Source organism: Rissa tridactyla, chromosome 3 (assembly GCF_028500815.1).
Source record: "Rissa tridactyla isolate bRisTri1 chromosome 3, bRisTri1.patW.cur.20221130, whole genome shotgun sequence".
Lineage (NCBI taxonomy): Eukaryota > Metazoa > Chordata > Aves > Charadriiformes > Laridae > Rissa > Rissa tridactyla.
The window spans coordinates 20,248,684-20,268,966 of NC_071468.1; the positions used below are offsets into that span (position 1 = coordinate 20,248,684).

General features: G+C 43.2%; 1 protein-coding gene across 1 annotated transcript in view; it reads left to right on the forward strand.

The window, feature by feature from the left end:
• Positions 1 to 20,283, forward strand: part of SLC1A4 (solute carrier family 1 member 4) — a 36,554-nt gene that overhangs the window by 6,652 nt on the left and 9,619 nt on the right. The window contains exons 2-7 of the mRNA XM_054197230.1: positions 3,976 to 4,018; positions 5,073 to 5,135; positions 11,452 to 11,618; positions 14,781 to 15,014; positions 16,128 to 16,322; positions 17,788 to 17,922. Coding sequence (XP_054053205.1) covers positions 3,976 to 4,018; positions 5,073 to 5,135; positions 11,452 to 11,618; positions 14,781 to 15,014; positions 16,128 to 16,322; positions 17,788 to 17,922 — 837 coding nt within the window. The remainder of the gene's footprint in view (positions 1 to 3,975; positions 4,019 to 5,072; positions 5,136 to 11,451; positions 11,619 to 14,780; positions 15,015 to 16,127; positions 16,323 to 17,787; positions 17,923 to 20,283) is intronic.

Here is a 20,283-nt window from a genome sequence, read left to right on the forward strand (position 1 = left end):
TGCTCCCTTTACAGCTCTAGGTTTCCTTAGTCATCTAGGATTCCTAGTAGCGGATGCTGCAGCTGAACTAAAGACTTCTGTTACAGCAAAAGTACAGTGACACCTTCCTGCTAAGTTCAGTTAGGGCAGTAATGGTCCCTTCTTGCCTGGTGGGAGCAGCGTTTCATTGGAGAAAGGAGAAAGCTGTATTTATCTGGCTGTGCATGGGGAGATGGTGTAATGAGTACAGTATTCAGCCCCTGAAACTCCCGCCCCTGGTGCTTCTGCTTTCTGGTTCCTATTTTAAGAGGATCCGAGACGTGCTTTCTCACATTACGTGGAGGTTTCCTGGGTCAGCCCAGCTGCTGCTTCACCCCCAGGACTCAGCTGTCACCTATGACAGCTGTCCGATACATTTCTGATATATTTTTTTCTGGGCTGTCTGCATGACTTGCAACAGGCAGAGAGAGACCTTCCTGCCTGGTTCTTGGCATGGGGAATAAAGTCTCTCTGTACCACCTACTTCGCCTTTATACCACAGAGCCGTTGGGTCTGTGCGTGGATGATCCATCCCTCTCTGGGGAGCGAGGTCCCGGCAGCAGTGGAGCTCCCAGGGTGCATGTCTGTACCCCTGCTGTAATGTCATGCATCGCTGGCTCGTCTTATTCTTGCCACGTACACCAAGTTTTGTCTTTCTGCCTCGCGGGGCCAAGGCTGCCTGGTCCCAGACCTTGGTGCTGGGCTCCTTATCACCCAGACTCAAGGTTTCCTCAGCAGTGTGCTCTTGCGATAGCCCGTGTCTGCTTCAAAAAGGCAACCATGTTCTCTAGCATGGGGGATAGCAGTGTCAGGGATGGGGATGTTAGAAACAGCAGCAGTAGTCAGCAATCCGGTGATATAACTGTGGTGATTTCTTTAAACTTCATGTTCACATCTGGTATGGGCTTTCAAAGCTAAAAAACCTTCTAAAGATTTGGTCTGTGTTGTAAAACTGACTGGCAGACACCCGCATTTAATTTGCATGCCCAATTATCCAGCTCATTAGCTTTCCTGTTTACTGGTTCACTTGGACAGGAGGGATGTTTGCGCTTACCCGTGCGACTCCTCCGCTTGGGTTGGGGGACACAGTGAACAGAGGGACAGAGCTGGGTCTGGATTCCTGTGGTGGGTGAACTTTGCCTTGCTGCGCATGATGAGCAAAGCCTGCAGGCACGAGCACATGATGAGCCCAGGCAGGTCACCAGCCAGCTTTTGCTTCTCCCTGGAGCATGCGGCATCCCAACCTGTTTTTTTCAGGCACTACTGTGGTGTTCTTGCACAAATCCATCTTAAGCTAAAAACCCGCAGTCTGACCCGCCCGTTATTAAAGCTTAATTTAATTTGCAAGCTGACTGATCTTAGGTGAGCAATGTAGTCTGTGCAGAACTCGTGCCTCTAAGGTAAGACATCTATTTGTTGGTTGCTTCTTGTGACCTGACATGTTTTGTTCTTAAACTTCAAGATTTGAAACAAAGAGGAGCAAAACATTATTTCACGTGTTGTTGGGACTTTGCAAGCAGGTATACTTAAAGTGGGACTGAACAAAACACACAGCTCCTTTTGAGCTGCTGAGTTAAGATTGCAATTTTTTACTTGGTAGATAGTAAAAAATGCTCTTCGCTGTCCTCGGAGTCAGGTCCTGTGACCAGTGCTCCATGGATAAAAAAGAGTGACTCCTATATGCTTGTGTTTGAATAGCTTTAGTGCTATTTACACCCGAAGCAAGAACCTGCCCCTTGCTGTAGCAGGGCTGCTGGCATCACTCAAGTATGTGCTTTAAGTATATGCTTGGAGTTAAGTTAGTGTTTAATTACTGAGGCCCATGCCTGACATACTGTGTAAATTATAGAGGGTTTGGTTTCTTGGCCACATTTAAACATTGGAGAACCGTATTGTTTAGGCTTTAGGAATTGCTTCCTTTGGCTTTGTTTGGTCAGGATGGAAAAGCTGATTTTAAAAAAAAAAAATTAATTTGATTTCTTGTTGGTTTTCAGTCCTTTTTTAATCTCTTTGCTTCATCAAAATCCAGCCAATTCTTTTTTAAAAAAGTAATCACCCTGCTATGAAAAGCTGAAAAGAAATATTCTTATTTTCCCAACAATGTGTTGGGTTTTTTTTGGTTAAAACTGTGCACTGAGCTGAGCCCATTTATATACGTGATGTTTTACTCCTGATAAAAGTAAGTTTGCTTTTACTTTACATGAGGTTTTCATCCACCAGAGAGTTCTAGCTGTCCAAGAATTGATGCACATTATCTGTTCTGTTGATCTTATTTGACCAATTCCTAATCATCTCTGCAGGGTTAAAGCTTGCTCTCCTGCTTTCAGACAGCCAGCTGCATTGTCAAATTTTAAGGAGAAAAAGTTGCCGTTTCTTTCATGCTCAGTGGAATGTAGACTCCAGAAGCCACATTATTCTTACAGCAGTTTGGCTTTTGCAACTGCCTGCTAAAACTCTTGAAATAATGCAACAGAGAGAGAGACTGAGGTAGTTCACAGCAGCCACTTGTTTGGTGAAGGTCCATGTACTTTAAATTGCAGTCAAGGCTGTGGGAAAACCCTCACTGTGTGGCAGGATAGCGGGGCTATGCAATGGAAAAGGCCTGAGTCCTTACCTGTGCCATATCTTAATCTCCCTCTTGCTTTCAAAGATTTGACTCTGCTGCTCTGTTTTCTTGCTGTTGTTCAGATTTATGCTTTCCGTGTCATCTGTGGAATGATCACAACCAGAAGCCTGGTTTAAAATCATGTTTGCCATGGTAACTATGGCAAAAACTGGGGGCAGGTTAGGAGGACACAGCCTGTAGGTACCTGAGTCTTCCTTGGAGCAGTGCAAGGAGCAAAGGATGGGGAGCAGCTACACAAATGTTTTTTGCCACAGTTAACTCGCTCTGGGTAAGGTGTGTTTTTTTTGTAGTGTTGTGGGTTTTTTTTTCCGTACCATAAGAGTTCTCGTGCCTCCTTCTTGCATTTGGCTGGCAGTATTTTCAGTTCATACCCCTAACCTTCCTGCCCTTGTCCACTAGAGTCCTGCTGTTACCCCAGAGTTCAGCTTTTATTCCTATTTTGCTTTCTGACACAGAAAAAACTGCCATTTTGCTAAGGAAACACATGCTCTTTGCCCACCATAAGGGGAGAAAGGAAGTGTAGCGTTAACAACAACTATCAAATACAACAAGAACCAGCATTTTCCTTAAATCAACCAGTTAACCATTTTTCCTGTCCTTGTTTCTTCATAGATGCACATATATACTGGATGCCCAGTAGAAGCGTGTGTCATTTTGCATGCGATCCTCTCTGTGCAAAACTGGTGCTCGATTTGCATTTCTGCATGAAGGCACAACCGAATTCAGATGTTGCAGCTTTCCATATGAGTTGCCCCTACTTTCATCTGTGCTGTTTAACCACTTGAGCCCTTTACAGACAACTCTGGCCCGTGACATTGTTCTGCTTTACCTCACTGTTCAGGGAAGCTGACCTTGTGTTGAAGGGTTAATCCGTTCTCTTAAGTAGATTTTGCTGATTGGATTGTCCTTCACGTTGATGCTATGAGCAAAGTGTAATCACATGAGTAATGTTAAAAATCTGCCCGACCCTGGAGGCCATAAGCTGTTGCTGCAGCTGGTGTGGCTAAGCCAGTTTCTGTAGCCACTGGGTGATGGGTGTGTGTAAGCAGCAGCATGTCTCATTGCCTCTGGTGTCCCTACCCAAATGGTTAGGTGTGGCAGATGAGCAGGGACCTTTTTACGTGAGCCGAAGAAGATGGCATTCACACCTCTGGAGATGTGGTGAGACATCTGCTCCGTGCTACCAGAGTATCTTCTGTAGTACGTATCTCACAAATGCCAGTATGCTTTCCTTTGCAAAAGGAATTGAGTTTCTGAGAGTGAAAAACATTAGTGCATTCGTTTTAAAAGTTCTACAAGAAATATTTCATTTTCTTGTTTATATTTTACAGAAACCTGTTTCCTGCAAACCTTGTTGCTGCAGCTTTCCGAACGGTAAGATATGTGTGGACTTTGGACATGAGTACAGTGCACAGACAGAAAAAGTGACTGCTCTTTTTTTGAGAGGCGACTAGAAAGATGGTGTAGAAAATACCAAAAGTTAATAAGTTAATACCAAAAGTTTACTTATAGTAGGTCTTTTTTAAAAGCACCTAACGTAATCAGACACACAACTTCCTTGGCAAAGGGTTTGATTTTGAAAAATACTCCTCAAACAAAAGCAGATGTTTTGTAGCCTATGTCTCGTACCTCCACCAAAAACTTCCTTTAAACTTTTATACTTCAGGTGCTGTGTTGGGCAGCAATGGCAACTCTGCTTTGTGCCATGCTGCTTATCACTTTGCAGGAGCTAGCTGGGAAACCGTTGGGTATGTAGTTTGGAGCTTTGAGTGTATATATAATACAGTACAAGTCAATATGCTGTAAATAAAAATAATAGGAGCAGTACAAAAATATAATTAAGAAAAAGGTATTCTGTGGTACCTCGAGTGTCAGGGTTCTGTATGTTCAGGATGAAATAATGAAGTCCTCCTTTCTTCTGTGCTGCTGTTGTCCCAGGTAATTGGCAAGTACATAAGCTTTTCTCTCTCCTATTTTTATATCTGAAGAAAACAAGCCCAAAGAAGTGCCCTGCTTTTGCAAGGTGTCTAGCTTATTTATCAAAGTAAACTGTTGCCCTAGATTTTAGATATTTTTACTAACAATTTTAATGTGGCCTCACCATTTCTAACAGTGAAACAGCCACTTGCCTTCTGCAGGAGCTAGTGCGACAGCATGGTGTGTGAGCAACAGCAGGGTGGAGGAAAGGGAAGTTCCTCAGCTGCTGTCCAAGCCTAGGAGCTCAGGAGATCACAGAGCACTTCTCTGTTGCCACATAGGGAAGGAGCTGCGTTTGCTGTCACTGCCTTTTCTTGCTCAGGACAAGCTCATTAGCCTCCATAGTATGGTCTCCAGAAAATGTCTTCCTAACAGTAATCTTCTCCTTGTGAAATGCTAGATGATTGGCAAACATTGTAGTTTTATTTGATTTTTTTTTTCTTACCCACAGTATGCGACAGAATATAAGATGCTGCTCAGAAACACTACCTCTGGAAATGTCACATGGGAAAAGGTAAGATCACTTCCTAGGTTTTCATACAAACCCTTGTCTTCTGTAATATTTGACTACTTCGTAGTCTTTAATCCTTTCCAGCAGTCATTGGAAAGAAACAAGTACTTTTCTTTGCCTGGAACTGAGGCACACACAAGCCACAGCCACACAGGAAAGCTACGATGGATAGGAGAGTTGGTCTCAACTGATCTGACCCTTGAGACCTTATTTTTAGGCCATGTTTTCTTAGAGCTGGTCTCACTTGGTCTAAATTTTGATTAGTCACTCCATCTAATGTTTCCAAATAACTTTTTGTAGACTTGGAATTAAACAGCAATCAGGCTGCCTGAATATGTCCCTAAACATTGCTCTTCATTAATAGTTTTGGAAAGAATGAGCCTTTTTCCACTACCTCCAAGGCTCTTTTAAAAAAAAAAAAAAAGTTACTTGAGAATTTTTTCTTGTTGCTATGTTGCTGAAATTTTGTTTAAAGCAGTAACAAGTGGTCTGAAGGAGTAAAACTTATAGACAGAACATTAAAAATAAGATGCTATTGCAGTGGTGTCAAAAAGAAAAATAATTTGCATGTGTAGCTGATATCTTCTGTATGTAGCTCATAGGACTTCCAGAGGTGCTCTGTATCCCATTGAGTGGCATATCTCCTGCAACATGGGGCTATCAAACATCTTTATTATTGGATGGAGCCAACATATTTCGGGTCTAGCAATAACTACCGTTGTCTTACAGGCAGCATGTTATGAAACACACCCAGTATCCCCACCTGCGATGTGTCACCTCACTCCAAATGAAATATCTCATGTGCTTTCATGGGATTTTGGGGAGACAGGTCTGAGACTGGAAATTACTTTCAGAGTTATTTTCTAGTTTTCAGGCTCATTCTGACCATCTGAGATCAGTATCGGATGTTGGGTTACTATATTTTTAATATGATTTGAATGTCCCTAGGGCAAAAGCCTTGTCATGTTTGTATTTGTCATGGAAGGGTTCAGCTGGGGCTTGCCCACCAGTTTGTAAAACCATCGAGGAAAAAGCAGTTTATGCTCACCCAGAGGGACTCTGAAGCGTATCCCTGCACGCAGGAAGTACTGGCCTCATTACCTTCTCCTCGCCATGCATGATGCGTGAGCAGATGATAAAGAACAGTGTGTTTCTGAACTCTGCGTTCGGCTGAAGGCCTGAACTTTCACCAGCCTCGGAGGCAGGGTGACAGGTGACTTGGATGGCACAAGACCTGAGCAGGGGAAAAGTCAGCCCTTGCCTAGAAGCCCGCTATCACACAGTGAGCAGTTTCCCTGGGGAAGGAAGGCAGCTGCCATCTGCCTGGGCTCTGCCTGTGCCTGTAAGATTTCATCATCCTAGAGCTGCACTCACCCCATCTGACATGGATGCGCGGCAGTGACTGCAGAAGGGACGCGTGATTCCAAAAAGAGCACTTTCTCTTCTCACAGCGTTACATCCTTGGTCAGTACGTGCCCATGCAGCCTCATGCTGCTAAAAACCAAGTACAATATGAAAGGCTGTAGCAATGTGCACTTAGGCATGTTTGTTTGCTTACAGAGTGTAGAGTTATTCTTCATTTAAGCAGGGGTAAATGAAAGGTAAGACTCTTCTTATTCATCTTCAGTGTCAAGTTTGATAGGGATTCCTTGGCAACCAAGAATGGATCAGGGCCAGCCACATCCATTGGACATAAGCTTGGTTGTCAAGTACTTTTTTAAGGCTTGTTCAAAGCCATCACTCCTCCTCAAGAGATAAGAATGCATCTTTTGCCAATTTAAAACATGGGATTCTTTTACAGTTTTCTTCTTTCCTTTTCCCACTTATCAGAATCCTGTTTGATGCAATATCTGTAAAAATATTCTGAATTTGTCACCAGTGCCTGTTTTTGCCAGTGGTTATGATGTAAAGGCTATTTCCGCTATTACTTTTCCAAAACTTTTATTCAGTTATTGGAGCAAAACCAGAGCTGAATTTCTTTAATTCCGGAAGACGCCCTACTGTCTCTAGGGAAGAGTGGGCCAAATAAAAAGAAAGTGTTAGCTCAGTTTCAGTACTGGTCTGACCATATTATTTATGGATAGATGAGGATTAAGTTTGGAAAGGGAAGAGTATGATTTTTGGATAATAGGTAGTATAACTAGCAGCAATAGAAGTTGGGTTCCATGGAAACAAGATGATATTCCTATCTAGTGTTTTCTTTCGTCAGCAGAATATTTGATTGAAGATGAGAAATGTTTTCCTTCTACTCCCCATATGAATAGTTCAGAGCAAAATTTTCCATTGATTTTTTTCCCCCCATCCCCCTCTCCCGGTGATTAATAGGCCCTGATTTCTCTTGCTGATGATATTAATAGCGGGGCATGTAGATATCTGCTCAGCCATGTCTTTTTTTGTTGTTTCACATGCTCCCCTCATGTTTACCTAGCTTTTATGGCTACATCCTCTCTGTCTTCTCAGCAGCAAGGGTTCCTGAGGCACAGACTATCTCAGTTCCACATCTGCAGCGCAGGGAGGCTGTGGGGGCCTCCGAGTTCCTCTTGTGATAGCAGTAAAAATACACAAACCGGTGATTGCTCTTCTTCCTCACATCACATGGCTGCGTTTTCTTTTCAGCCACCTACTACTGGGACAGCTCAATGTCGGCAGTTGTTTCCTTGATAAGCATTTTGTTTCAAGAGCTAAAAAACAATAGGATCTTCAGAGAGATTCAAGGACCAGAAGAGTTCTGTGAATCTTCCTACAGAACACATAATTTCAAGCAAACAATAACACATCCCATAGTTTATCCAGGAACAAAGCTCTTATGAAAGCTGTTTTTGTTTGGTGTTCACAATGCTGCTTGGTTTGGCACCTCCTTTGGGATGATGCACTCTTCTGTTAGAGTACAAAACGGCCGTTCAGCATCTGTCAGTTTTAGAGGCTGGAATTGTGAGGATCTTCTGCTGAGGATTTACTGCTGGACTCTTTCCATATTGTGCTGCAAGGAGGTGAAATTCCCTGAGTGCTGTGCATTGTCTCCTTGATTTGCAGGGAGCAATTTCTTGCAGTAAGTTACTACTCTGTGCAAATGATGTACTCTCTGCCTACATGGTGAATGTTGTGTGTTGTAAAGAAATTGGCTCAAGAAGGAGAAAGGGAGACCAAGACCTGAAAGGGGTGGCAAGATTACTGTGGATAGAGGGTAACAGCTAAGAAGTTTTTGGTAGTTGTGCACAGTCTTCCCTCTGGTCATCAAGAATTCAGGGATCCACAGTTCACAAGAGCTATGCTTGAAGGACTAGTTAGTGTGAGCACTTGGAGAACAGCAGCAGTGATCTCAACGCTGGCAGCAAGGTGGAAAGAGACATGTCCAAGAGTAAAAGAAGACTAAACTCCATGTATTGTCATTCTGAAGAGGTATAGGGGGGTTCAAAGAGATTTGGCCGGTTAATGCACAGTAGGCCACTGTGAAGGTTAAGATGAAAGGTGAGGAGCCACCTGTGTGGCTGGAGATGCTACTACCTCTTGCCCTCTTCTAGCTTCCCAAAACCAAAATTTGTCAAGCCTTTGGCACCCATGGCTCTGAAGAAGGTGGAGTGGCTGGTGCTTGTGGGGACTGAATGACCTAGAAGAAGAGCCCTGGAGTTCTCTAGCCAGCGAAGTCACCTTCCAAATCAAGCACTAGGAGCTCTGGCCCTGGTTGTCCTGTGTGCCTCCCAAGCTCTGTGACCCTGTGTGCCCTAAACAGCTGGTGGGAAGCTGAGCAGTCTTTTTGCAGATTCAGTACGTTTTTGCCTTGTTCCTGAGACTAGATCTTTGAGAAACCCAAAGGGTAGGGGGTCACTGGGCTTCAGGCTCACGCCACTGCATTTAATGAATTGAGAAGCAAATCTCTCATAGGAGGAGTTTAAAAAGCAGAGATGCTTTGCGAAACATCGGTATAAAGTAGTATAATGAAATTCCCTCCCAGTAGCATCCAGGTCAGGATGCTGAGCAATTACAGCAGCTTGAAACACTGAATTTCTATTCCATAGCAAAGTTTGATATCTATTATTTTTTTTTTTTTTCTGAATGAGAACCAGAACAAGAGAGCATTGACTGTTTTTAGTTGTGGTTTATTTGTGGAAAAAGTTTGGGCCCATTATGCCAAGCTGAACTCTTCATATTGTATCAAATGAGCCTGATATAAGATGTTATATTATAAAATAACGAGTTGGATAAAAAACCCCAAAAACGAACATGAAAAGTTGTGTCAAAATGAAAAAGCATTGCATTGACTCCATGTGAATGAAGTAAATGTTTCTTTTCTGGTGTAAAAATGTTCACATTTTGCCCAAGTTGACATTTCCCAGAGAAAGCTTTCGTTTTGATGAAATGACGCGGCAGCATCATTTTACCGCCCATTTACTTTTTTCCTGCTAATAAATTAGTCATAAAATTTGAGACTTGTACATTGATTTGTGCATTGTTACTGACAAATTGTCCCTGAAATTTTGTTAGATTCTCTTCAGCCTTATGGTAAACCTTATCTCCTACCCTAGAGTTATATTTTACCAACAGAAGTGAAAAACAGAAAAACATGTACATGCCCTGTACACAGTTTATTCAATTAATAGGAGGGTATAATTTTTCTTGTTTTACTTTTCTAACCACAGAAGAGCTCAGGGCTTTCAGGCACACAAAACAGAATATAGACAAAACTATAAAGACAGAAAAGTGTTACTGTGTGTGGAGAGAACAGCGTGTTTCTTCAGACATCTCTGGAGATACACTGTGCCCCATTCTTAATATCCTGGCGAGGTTTTCAGTTCTTGCAAATGGAAATCAAATAAATACTGACAACTCAGCCCTGGACAAGGAACTACCATAAAAAAATTGCAGATCCTCCATCTCATTATTTTGTAGCTAGCAAATAAATTAAAAAAAAAAAAAAGCTAGAAACTTCATTGTTTGTAAGCACTTTTGTTGACAGCAGTTCAGCTTGCATGCTTTTGCGCATAATTTGTTTTATCCCCTTCCCTGCAGTACTTTGTTTCCACCTGCCACTAAGAGACAGTCCAGTTCAGCAGTATACTTTCAGCAAAAATATCGCCTCAAGCAGGCTGGTTTTATCAGATTTAGCAGATCAGTATCCCAAGTTCTTTAGTCAATATTCATTTCAAGCTTTTAGCTCAGAATATATTTTTCTTTCCTAGTGTTGAGCTAGTGTCTGCTTAAACTAGCCAGGAGGCCAAAACTTGTACGCAAACCTGATCTGTTTTAGAAGCTCTTCCAAATAAAACAACAATTTGACATACTGAGTTTGTATTGCCAAGTTGGGGGGAGAAAAAAACCGGTTTGTCAAAACAATTATATTTTTATGTAGCCACAAGGACACTCATTCAGTTCATATAACACTACGTTGCCAAACTCCAGCTTTCTTTGAGAAACCAAATGTGGAGAACCAGCAGGGCAGGCTTATGAGTAGACTAGTTTTTGTCAATAGATGGATCCTAGTTTTATCCTCTTACTTTTAATGTGCAGCCACGTGGTTTCTGAGAAGGGGAACAGATATTTCTTCTGTTCTCTCTGTATCTCCCACAGCTGGAAAGATGAATGAGTAGGCTTCCACGGTTTGCTACCTTTCTCTGCCTCTCTCCTCCCTTTCTGCTTCATAACATTGGTTGTTTTCTCGTGGTTTTCACTTTGGTATAAACATTGCACTAAAGTGATGGAGCTGGCAGTTTCTGAGAGCAGATTCCCATCAGAGGTGTCAGGAAATAAGATCGTGTTTGGGGCCAGACCGCTGCAAGCCTCTTGCAGGTATGATTTGTTTAGGCGGTAGAATATCATAGTGCCAACAGTGAATGATGCTTGGTGGAATAAGCAGAGATAGGAAGTCAATATCACCACTATCTGCTATTTATACTTGCAGTCTCTCCAACACTCATGTCCACTCACGGGGAAACAGGGAGGAAAGTTTCCGTCTTTTAACCGCACATGTGTGATCGGTGCCCATGCTGTTTCCCCTCTGCAGTGGAGCTTGTCCTGAGTAAACAGGGGAGGTATCCTCTTCAGGTCACTGAGAGCACGTGTCATATTGAACAGCATGAGGGGAGGTAGGGGCAAGCCCTTTTCTTTTCCAGTGAATCCATGCCAGCTCATAACTAAGGAGGTTTGTGTCTGGACTGTGTCCAGGTCTTGTTTGGTTCCCATCAAGAAAATAGGCTCTTCCTTCCCAAAATAAGTTCTGCTTGTTGATTTCAGATCAATCAAGCAGCAACAAAATGAGGTGACCGTTTTGTTGGGTTTTGTGCTGGTCTCCCATCTAACAAGCTGCCTTTTTTTGCCTCTGCAGATCCCTGTCGGTACTGAGATAGAAGGAATGAATATCCTGGGACTGGTGCTGTTCGCTCTGGTTTTAGGAGTGGCGCTGAAAAAGCTTGGCCAGGAAGGGGAAGATCTGATTCGCTTCTTTAATTCATTCAATGAGGCAACTATGGTCTTGGTTTCCTGGATTATGTGGTAAGTGTGTGTGATTGCAGATACATCTGCAGTACAATGTTATGCTCAGTTCAGGAATCTCACCACTTATCCATCTCTCCAGCTTTTTTCCTACCAGATCCCTTATCATAGCGAAAGTGAATGTCATGGTGTCACACAATGGGGTCTCTTCCTCTTGCTTGTGCCCTGTAATTAGACAGTCACACATAGCTTAAGGTGTCAGTCTGGAACACTTCAGAGGGTTGCTTTAAAATCCTCTCCAGGACTCCTTTTCGATTAATTAGTGGAAAGGCGGCTTTCTGTTTCAAGGCAGCAGAAACCCATGGCTAGCTGCCATCATATGCCTAAAGGCACTGGCCTTAATAGAGTAAAGGAGATATGAGCAAGTGAGGAATATGGTCATGCGAAGGCCAGGGATGTTTGTGCTTGGAGTGCATTTGCAAATGCAATGCTTAATTAAATTTATACTTGCAGCTTCATGCCTTGACTTTTCTGTTGGTCAAAAGTTTACTTGTACTGCCCTGAAAGATATCTGAGGAAATCAGAAGATAGCCTACTCACTGGTATTGGTTTGAAAAAAACAAACCCTGTTGATTGCATAAATACAGAGCTCCATCTGTTCGCTTGCATCAAAGGGTGATGGAGAACCTATGACCTGTTGTGTGGAGGGAGGAACAGTCTCCAGGGCCATGCTCTCCATCCTACCAAAACAGCAGTGCTGGCTAGGAACTGGAACGCATTGAACTTTCTCACTAGGCAAGAAACCAGCTTTGGAGGAGGCAGGTACCTCTAGAGAGCACTTCAGGCCACCTAAGATGGTGAAGAACCAGCCTCCTGACTGGGTTTTCTGTCAGGTATGATTAATCTGGTCCTCAGAGCAGCATCATGGCTGTTCTTGTGCAGCTGGATGGGTCTAGGCTGCTCCTGTGAAACCAACAGTACTAATACCTCACGCGCAAAAATAAAAATATTCATAAGGACAGCTAGCTAACAAATTAACAGTGGGACATTTCTCACTCCTTTTTCAAAGCTGTTAGAGAAGCTATAAGCTTACCTTAGCAGAGGTGTTTTTTCTCCCTTCTTTCTGCATTTTTCATTCCTACTATTTTCCTCCCTCTAAGAAGTAGAAAGGTTTTAACAAAACACCTGATTTTACACAGGCAGATCTCTGTTAGTTGCTGTCATAAGGGATTGAAAAATTCAAAGTCTCAAAGCAGCTTAAGTCTTTTACTCTTGTGTGTAATTCCTTGGACACTGAATACTGATAAGAGGCTGTATTCTTGTATTCAGCTGATTACAGTGCTAACACTTCAAGCCAATCAGTTGCTATATAATCCTTTACTTTGTGGATTATTGGCACTGCAGCTGACTCTTAACACTGCAGTGCACCGTAGCCCTTACTTGTTCTCTTTCCTTCTTTAAGGCTCTTGTGTCATCCTGGTATTTGTTAAAAATCTGTCAAGCTGCATGTACTTCCCAAAGGGTACTTTGGAATGGGTGAAATCATACTACCAAGAAAAAAGGCAGCTTGAGCTCATATCTAGTCCCATTCAATGGCCACTCTCGTGTTTAGCAGCACTTTGGTCTCAACTTTCAGTCCCTTCCTCTCCAGCCTCCCTCTTCCAGGGGAGGGGTCCAGTTTCAGCTCTGAATCCAGTGTTCATGTTTGCAGAGCTTGTGCAGGACCAGAGCTCAGCTTGATCTTGATCTGGCTAATTGGGGTTTCAGAAACATAGTTCAAAAGCAGCATGCCACAGCATTGGCAGAGGCTATGTGGGGAAGGTACAACAGGCCCCCCTAGCCATTTGGCCAAAGGAGGACAGAGAGAGGATGCTCACATTGATCTGGGACATAAGGAGGTGCTCTCTGCACAGAACAGAGGAGCTGCAGAACTACTGAGGGAGAGGCAGGCTAGAAAGAAGTGAGTGATCTGGGCAACCTTATGGCTTGCCCACCTTTCCAAACCTTTGTATGCTTAACTGAACCTTCTGAAGTTTGTCCTGACTCCACAGATCAGCTTCTCTGAACACGGGCATTGGATTGGAGGGGAGAGTGGAAGAAAAACCATTCTTTATTCCTGAGATGTACAGGCAGATCTTTTGTAGTCACATGTGTGCCAGGGGCAGGGTTTTGGAGAGCTGAGTGATCTTTTAGTATTTCTTAATCTTAGAAGCAGAAATGGATGGAGCATGGACAGCATCAGCAGAGGCACTCAGACACAGACATTCCAAGTAGAGCTTTGGAGGAACTGACCCTGGGCCTGAAGTGACTCCTGCAGTTTATTTAGTAGCTGTTGTGCTCTAGGTGCAAGGGCAATTCTGTCTTTTCAGGGCTGTTCCCAGCTGCACCTCTGGGACCAGAGGTGTGGCTGTGGCCCGCAGGTGGCCCTTCCCCTGGAGCAGCTCCAAGTGTTCCTGACAAATGAAACCTCAAACAAATGCTGACGTCCTAAGACGTGGCATGTTTCTAGATAGGAGGCATGGCAATGTATGCATACGTGGCTGTTGGCTTGAGGGAAGCTCTGTAAGCCTAATCATTTAACTTGAGCTTTTGTAGGCAAGTAGTAGAGTTAATTGCTATCTTTGGCATGTGCATCAGCAGCCTTTAGCTGAGCTCTCTGGTATGGGCATAGCTTTTTCTTTCCCACACTGAATATGTTGGCACCCAGTATGTTTACCATTTTAATGACCCAACTTCATAGTTTTGCTGATAGTCACCTCATGTGTAAGATCCTACTCTTCCATCCCATTCTCTGCTCCAGTGACGTTATACTGCTTCTTTTTCTTTCCTCCATTTGTTGTCCCTTCAGCAGTGACTTTAGTTTTAGGGCTTTGCCTGCCTTCCTCCCTGATGGACTAAAACTCCCTACCAGTGTCTTGTCCTGATAGCTTCTGCCAGCATTACTGCTTCCCACTTGGCTTTCCTTTGGCACTCTCCTAGCTGCTGTGTCTTTGAGGGCCTAGGTGAACAGAGCTTTTTCAGTTTGACTGCTTGCCATCCACCAAGCAAGAGTGTTACAGAGGCCTTCCATATTTGCGTAACTTGAGTGCGTGGTGAATAAGGCACTATCCCTCAGTAGGAGCAGCATATTCATTAGAAGAATGTTGTCTCCAGGACAGAAGCTGGCATATTTTTCAAGACTTTTTGTTTGTACTTAATGACAGGCAATGTTTCTTTATACAGGTATGTACCTATTGGCATTATGTTCCTTGTTGGGAGCAAGATTGTGGAAATGGAAGATATTGTGCTTCTAGTGACCAGTCTGGGAAAATACATCTTCGCCTCTATTCTGGGACACTTCATCCATGGAGGAATCATTCTGCCACTTATTTATTTTGCAGCCACACGTCAAAATCCATATCGTTTTCTCTTAGGACTTATCACACCATTTGCCACTGCTTTTGCCACTTGTTCCAGGTGAGTTTCTGTTCTTCTTTTGGTATTATAGCCTGGTTATATTTGTCACTGTAAACTGGTTATATCCTAGCACCAAGCTGTGTTGAGTTTTAGGTGTGAATATTGTTCCTGAGATTGCAGAAAGAGACTTTTGAGCATAGAGTCTCACTGCTGTCAGCAGCCTGACACACAGCACATACTGATAATTAGCTGTTGAAAACAGTTCCTCAAAATATTGGGACTGTAGCATGATGCTGAGTTGGAAATTATTATTTTTTTTTTTAAAAAAGTGAAAGTACTTGCCTTAAAAAGATCCTGTCAGGTGTCCTTTCAATTTGAAGTAAAATGAGGGTCAGAAGCGAGGGACTTTGTCCTTAGAAGTTTCATTCTCCAAGTTCAGAAGGATCTGGAACAAGTTTAGACTAATTTTGCAGGAGCAAAGCAGGCTTACTAGCTAGCGTAAAGGGACTTAATATTATTGATTTCAAAGATCTGGCCTGATCAGCTTTTATTTGTCATAACCTAACTATCAAGCATGTAATTTACGCTTTTCTCAAGGGGCAAGGACCTGATCAAATGTTGTAACTATATAAAATCATTTCAGGTCATCCCCAAAAGTAGATGCATGTCTGTCACAGGAGCTGAAGTACATGAAGGAGAGAGTTTATGAATAAAACCATGTAATTTATAATTCAAGAAATAAATCCAACAGTGATTTTTTTTATTATTTTTATTTATTATTTTTCTGTTCATTTGAGAAGGTACAACATTAACAGAGATTGCTGTTGCATCGACTGTGTTTATATGGGGATCTATTGGTGTATTTTTGTGGCTTGAGACTTGATCATTCCACAGCCCTGTTAGGCTGCATACTGTGTTAAGTCATGAGTTGTTTTGAGAGATTAGAGTCCTTAGCTATTTCTGGATGGAAGCAGATTATTAAATACTGCTGCTCAAGCCCAACAAGGAGGGTCCCTCATTGCTATCGTGACAGAGAGAGATTATAAAATGGCATCGTTGTCTTGACAGTCCTGTCTGCAGCACATTAGAAACATGAAAGCCATGAGATGTTGACTTTCCATTCAGTGCGCTCTGATGCTTTGTGTTTGACTTTTCCCTGTTCCCTGTTTCTAGCTCAGCCACTCTCCCATCAATGATCAAGTGTATTGAGGAGAATAATGGAGTCGACAAGAGGATCAGCAGGTTTATCCTTCCTATCGGGGCGACTGTAAACATGGATGGAGCTGCTATTTTTCAGTGCATGGCAGCTGTGTTTATTGCTCAGCTGAACAATGTCGACCTCAACCCTGGGCAAATCTTTACAATTCTGTAAGTTGCTTGCTATTGCAACCACATCCTTCTGGCCCCCAGACACACTCAAGCCTGTGGTCTCTCTCTTAATAGCTAGCAGTTTGCATTCCACATCTCTGACCTAAAGCTTACAAACTGCTATGAAACATAATTATAGGGTGATTAAAGGATGGAGTCTTTCAAGCTTTGTCGGATTTGCCAGAATCTCGATTTAATAAAAGGTGGAACCTGGGAGGGGTAATTGAATTCCAAAACAGACTTTGAGCTGTTTAAAGCTCCTTCTCACATGAAATTCCTCTCCTTCCTTACACATCTCACTCCCCCACCCTCCACTCACCGTTAAGCTGGGTAATCGAGGCATGCTGATTTACCCAGCTAGCCATGATTCCCCCTCTGCATGTCTTAGAAAATCCCTCTGCCAGCTCCTCAGTTCCTTATGTATCAGTTTTATAATGAAGACTCTGCTCCTGCTTATCTGCCCTTCCTACCATCACGTTGCTGGCTTCCCAGGTCAGACTCATTATCATTTTCCTCCTGACTGCTTTGCTCCATTATCCCCTCTAACTCTCAGTCCTGCCTCCGTCTCTCTAGGACTCTCTCCCCTCTATCCCGGGAATATCCTCCCATGTCCCTTATCCCATGAAGTGTCATTCTCTTTATTTCCTTCCTTAAAATCCCTAAAGTGAGGATCCTGCAAGGAGTTCTAGCCCCTCACTGTCCGAAGAAGCCATAGCTGTATCTACCAGATGCCTCCTAGGAATGGTTCCTGGCATTTTTTTACCCTCTCTGGCCAGGTTTTATTTCCTTCCTTATTGCATTTCCTAGTATATTGTTTGTCTACTTAAGGCAGGGCCAGGGCATTACTTTCTTTGCAGATGGCCGAATTAGCCTTTCAGGTACTCTTAGTGAATCAGGTGTTAACACAGGCCTGAGGATTATGTAGTGATAGCCTGAGGAAAATTCTGTTGTAGACGTCTGCACACGAAAAGGTGTTGTCCATGACTACAGCACATGCACAGCAGGTTTCCGGCTCCTGATTTGGTCTCTGTGTTTGAATGTAAAGGAGACACGGAGAAGGGACAGTACCCTGCATGGCAGGGTTTACCTTTACACATTTGGGACCAGGAGATGTAATGTACTTAGCATATTTGAACTGATACATGACTTGGAAATGGGTATATTAGTAAGGTAGCAGGATATAGTTGTGTTGGTTGTTTTTGTTTTTTTCTGAAAAGACAATTGTAGTATTAAACACACAGCCATTGCCTTGGTAGCTGCTGTGGATGCCTGCTGAGCAAATGTGCTCTATACCCATTACTTTGCATCAGCAGGCAAGAAAGGATTTGCCTGGGAAGCAAATGATCTGTGTGTCCCATGCTGTAGAGTTTGTTTACAATTCCCATAGCAGGGAAATGTGTGACGTAAGTGTAGGAGACGAGTGCTGCGGAGCTTCTGCTAACTGGGTACACAAATTGATTTGCAGTGTGACAGCTACCGCGTCCAGTGTGGGTGCAGCTGGGATTCCAGCCGGAGGAGTGCTCACCATCGCTATCATCTTGGAGGCCATTGGACTTCCGACCAACGATCTCTCCTTGATATTAGCAGTGGACTGGATTGTGTAAGTACTTTAGGCCACACGTATCTGTTGTTGCATGACATCTCGCACGTTCAGCTGGAAACATGGGACAGGGTAGTTAATGTAGCACAGGATAAAATAAAAATGTAGAAGATATGGCTGCCTATAGGACAGGTGACTCTTGACAGGTAATGGGAAAGGTGGTCCCTTCTCAATTAAAGCAGTTAGTGTGCTAAAATCCCTCTTCAGCTTTTTTACTCAGCCTTTATTGAAACTTATTTCTTCCTGATTTCAGTACTCTTTAGAAGGATTATTAAAAGTTTTTTCAGAAGGTTTTGATATTGCTGGAAATTAGTTGGACACTAGGAGGGAAGCGGGGGGGAAAGGAAATTGAATCTGAATAGTGGTGGAAAGCTTTCTTGGCCACATGGGGGAAGCAGTCTTCATTAGAAGCTGTTGTCAGCCATTGTTTGAACTATTTTTGTAGTTCAGGTCTGGTCAAAGCACCAACACAGAGAGGTGCTGTCCATTGGCAGAGGAGGGACAACAGAGGATTTGTGGCCCTCATCACAGCTGTGAGCACTGTCATGTCTGGAACATGCTGCTGGGAGAACAAGTTTAGTACACAGTATAACCACCTATCCTTTCCATCTTCTGGGAAAGAGAGAAGAGGTCAGATCTTTGCTCAGCTCCTTCTCTTCTCTCCAAGAGCCGTTCCCCTCTTTGAAGTATGAGAGATTATCTCCTTGCCCAGCTCTGTTTGGAAGAGCTTATATCACCACTTAGTGTAGTTATGTCCTTGTTAAGGCCTAAATTTACCTTCTGTACCACATAAATTAGATTAAGGAAAGCCTAGAAAATTTGTTTTGCTTTAAGTTATCAGGGACTCAGCCACAAGTGCATGATAAGTGTAAATGCCACATGCAGGTCATTTCTTATAGCTTAGATGAGCCCCATGGAAAAGGGTGTCTCTGCTTTTCCTCGAACGAGCCTGGCTGGCTACTGTTCTTCAAATACTAGAAAAACAAACTGGAAAGACTTCTCTGAGCACTTATGAATTATAGCATGCTTGGAGTTTAAAGGCTAGTGAAGGAAGCATGATCTGGTAATTTAAAAGCATAATCTGCTTTTAAGCATCTGGTTGGAGTTGGGTAGTGGGCTGAAATGACTGGTCAGTATGGGTCAAGTGATCTGAATCCCCTTGGGTTTTTTTTCCAGTTGGTGGGTTTCTGGGCAGTTCCCTCTGTATTGCTTTTTGGAAACACCAGCCTCTCTGTATAGATGTATAGATTTCCACGGCAGATGTGGAAATTAGGATGCCTGAGGACACTCTTGAATTCCAGAGGCTGGGGAAGGCTGCAGCTGTATTACCTCCTTCCCTTCCACTGTCTGTGGAGCGTAATCATATTCCTACGGCTTCATTAGGGCCATCAAACTCTTTCTTCCTGTCACCTCTTGGGAATCAGCAAAGCAGCGGCTAGCTCTTTGTATCCCGTCTTCCGCAGGGATTACAGCAGTAGCTGTGTTTTCCGCAAGCTGTACTTACAAGTGCCTGGAGGCAAGAATGAAAAGCCTGTCTTGTGCTGGCTGCCTTCCTTTCAAAATATGTAGCATCCCTCTGTGGTCAACACTGTTGTTGTAGTCAAGGAACTCAGCCTTATCGTAACAAAAAGCGAAAGGAGAGAGGAGACTCCTGTGTCTTGTTTTAATGCCAGCCGTTTAATTACCAGAGAGGACCACAGTTGCAGGTTGAGCACATGTTGAAGTCAGACTGCAGAATGACTAACAGAAGTCTCAAAAGGCACGTGAAAAAATTGTTCTTCTTTATGACCCATAAACTTCTTCTGTTAGACCCTGGGACACAGTAGTTTTGTGTTGTAGGACCAAAGATTAGACAGGTGTTACTTGCAAGATATCCAGAGAACATGGTCATTCTGCCTGCTTTTGGAAGGACCCCTTAAGTAGGTGTTTGGGTTAAGGTATGAGTCTCTATAGTTAGAGAGAGCTGTGTGGTCTGGGTAGGATTCACCTTCTGAATAAGCCCAAATTAAGTTCTTGCTATGAATTTGCATTTGAAAAATGTTGGCCTAGGGAAGGGAAAGAGGAAGGAAGTGGGCTGGGAAAAGAAGGATGCCTGAAAAAGAGTAGTACCATTGTTGCAACCCACTGAGAGACCAGAACCAGTTGAAAATAACATTTGGGCCGACCTTAAACCAGCTCCAGTGCACATTTTCAGTTCTGAAATGGTGATACTTCTGTGAAAAATACCGATGGTAACGTCTCCCTTGTCCAGCTCCACTGATGTTAGTGGATCAGCAGGGGTGAATCAGCTCCCCTTATTGTGTTGTAACTCTCTTAAGCTAAAAGCCTGCTGCTTTGTTTTTTCTTTCTGATCTTGACCAG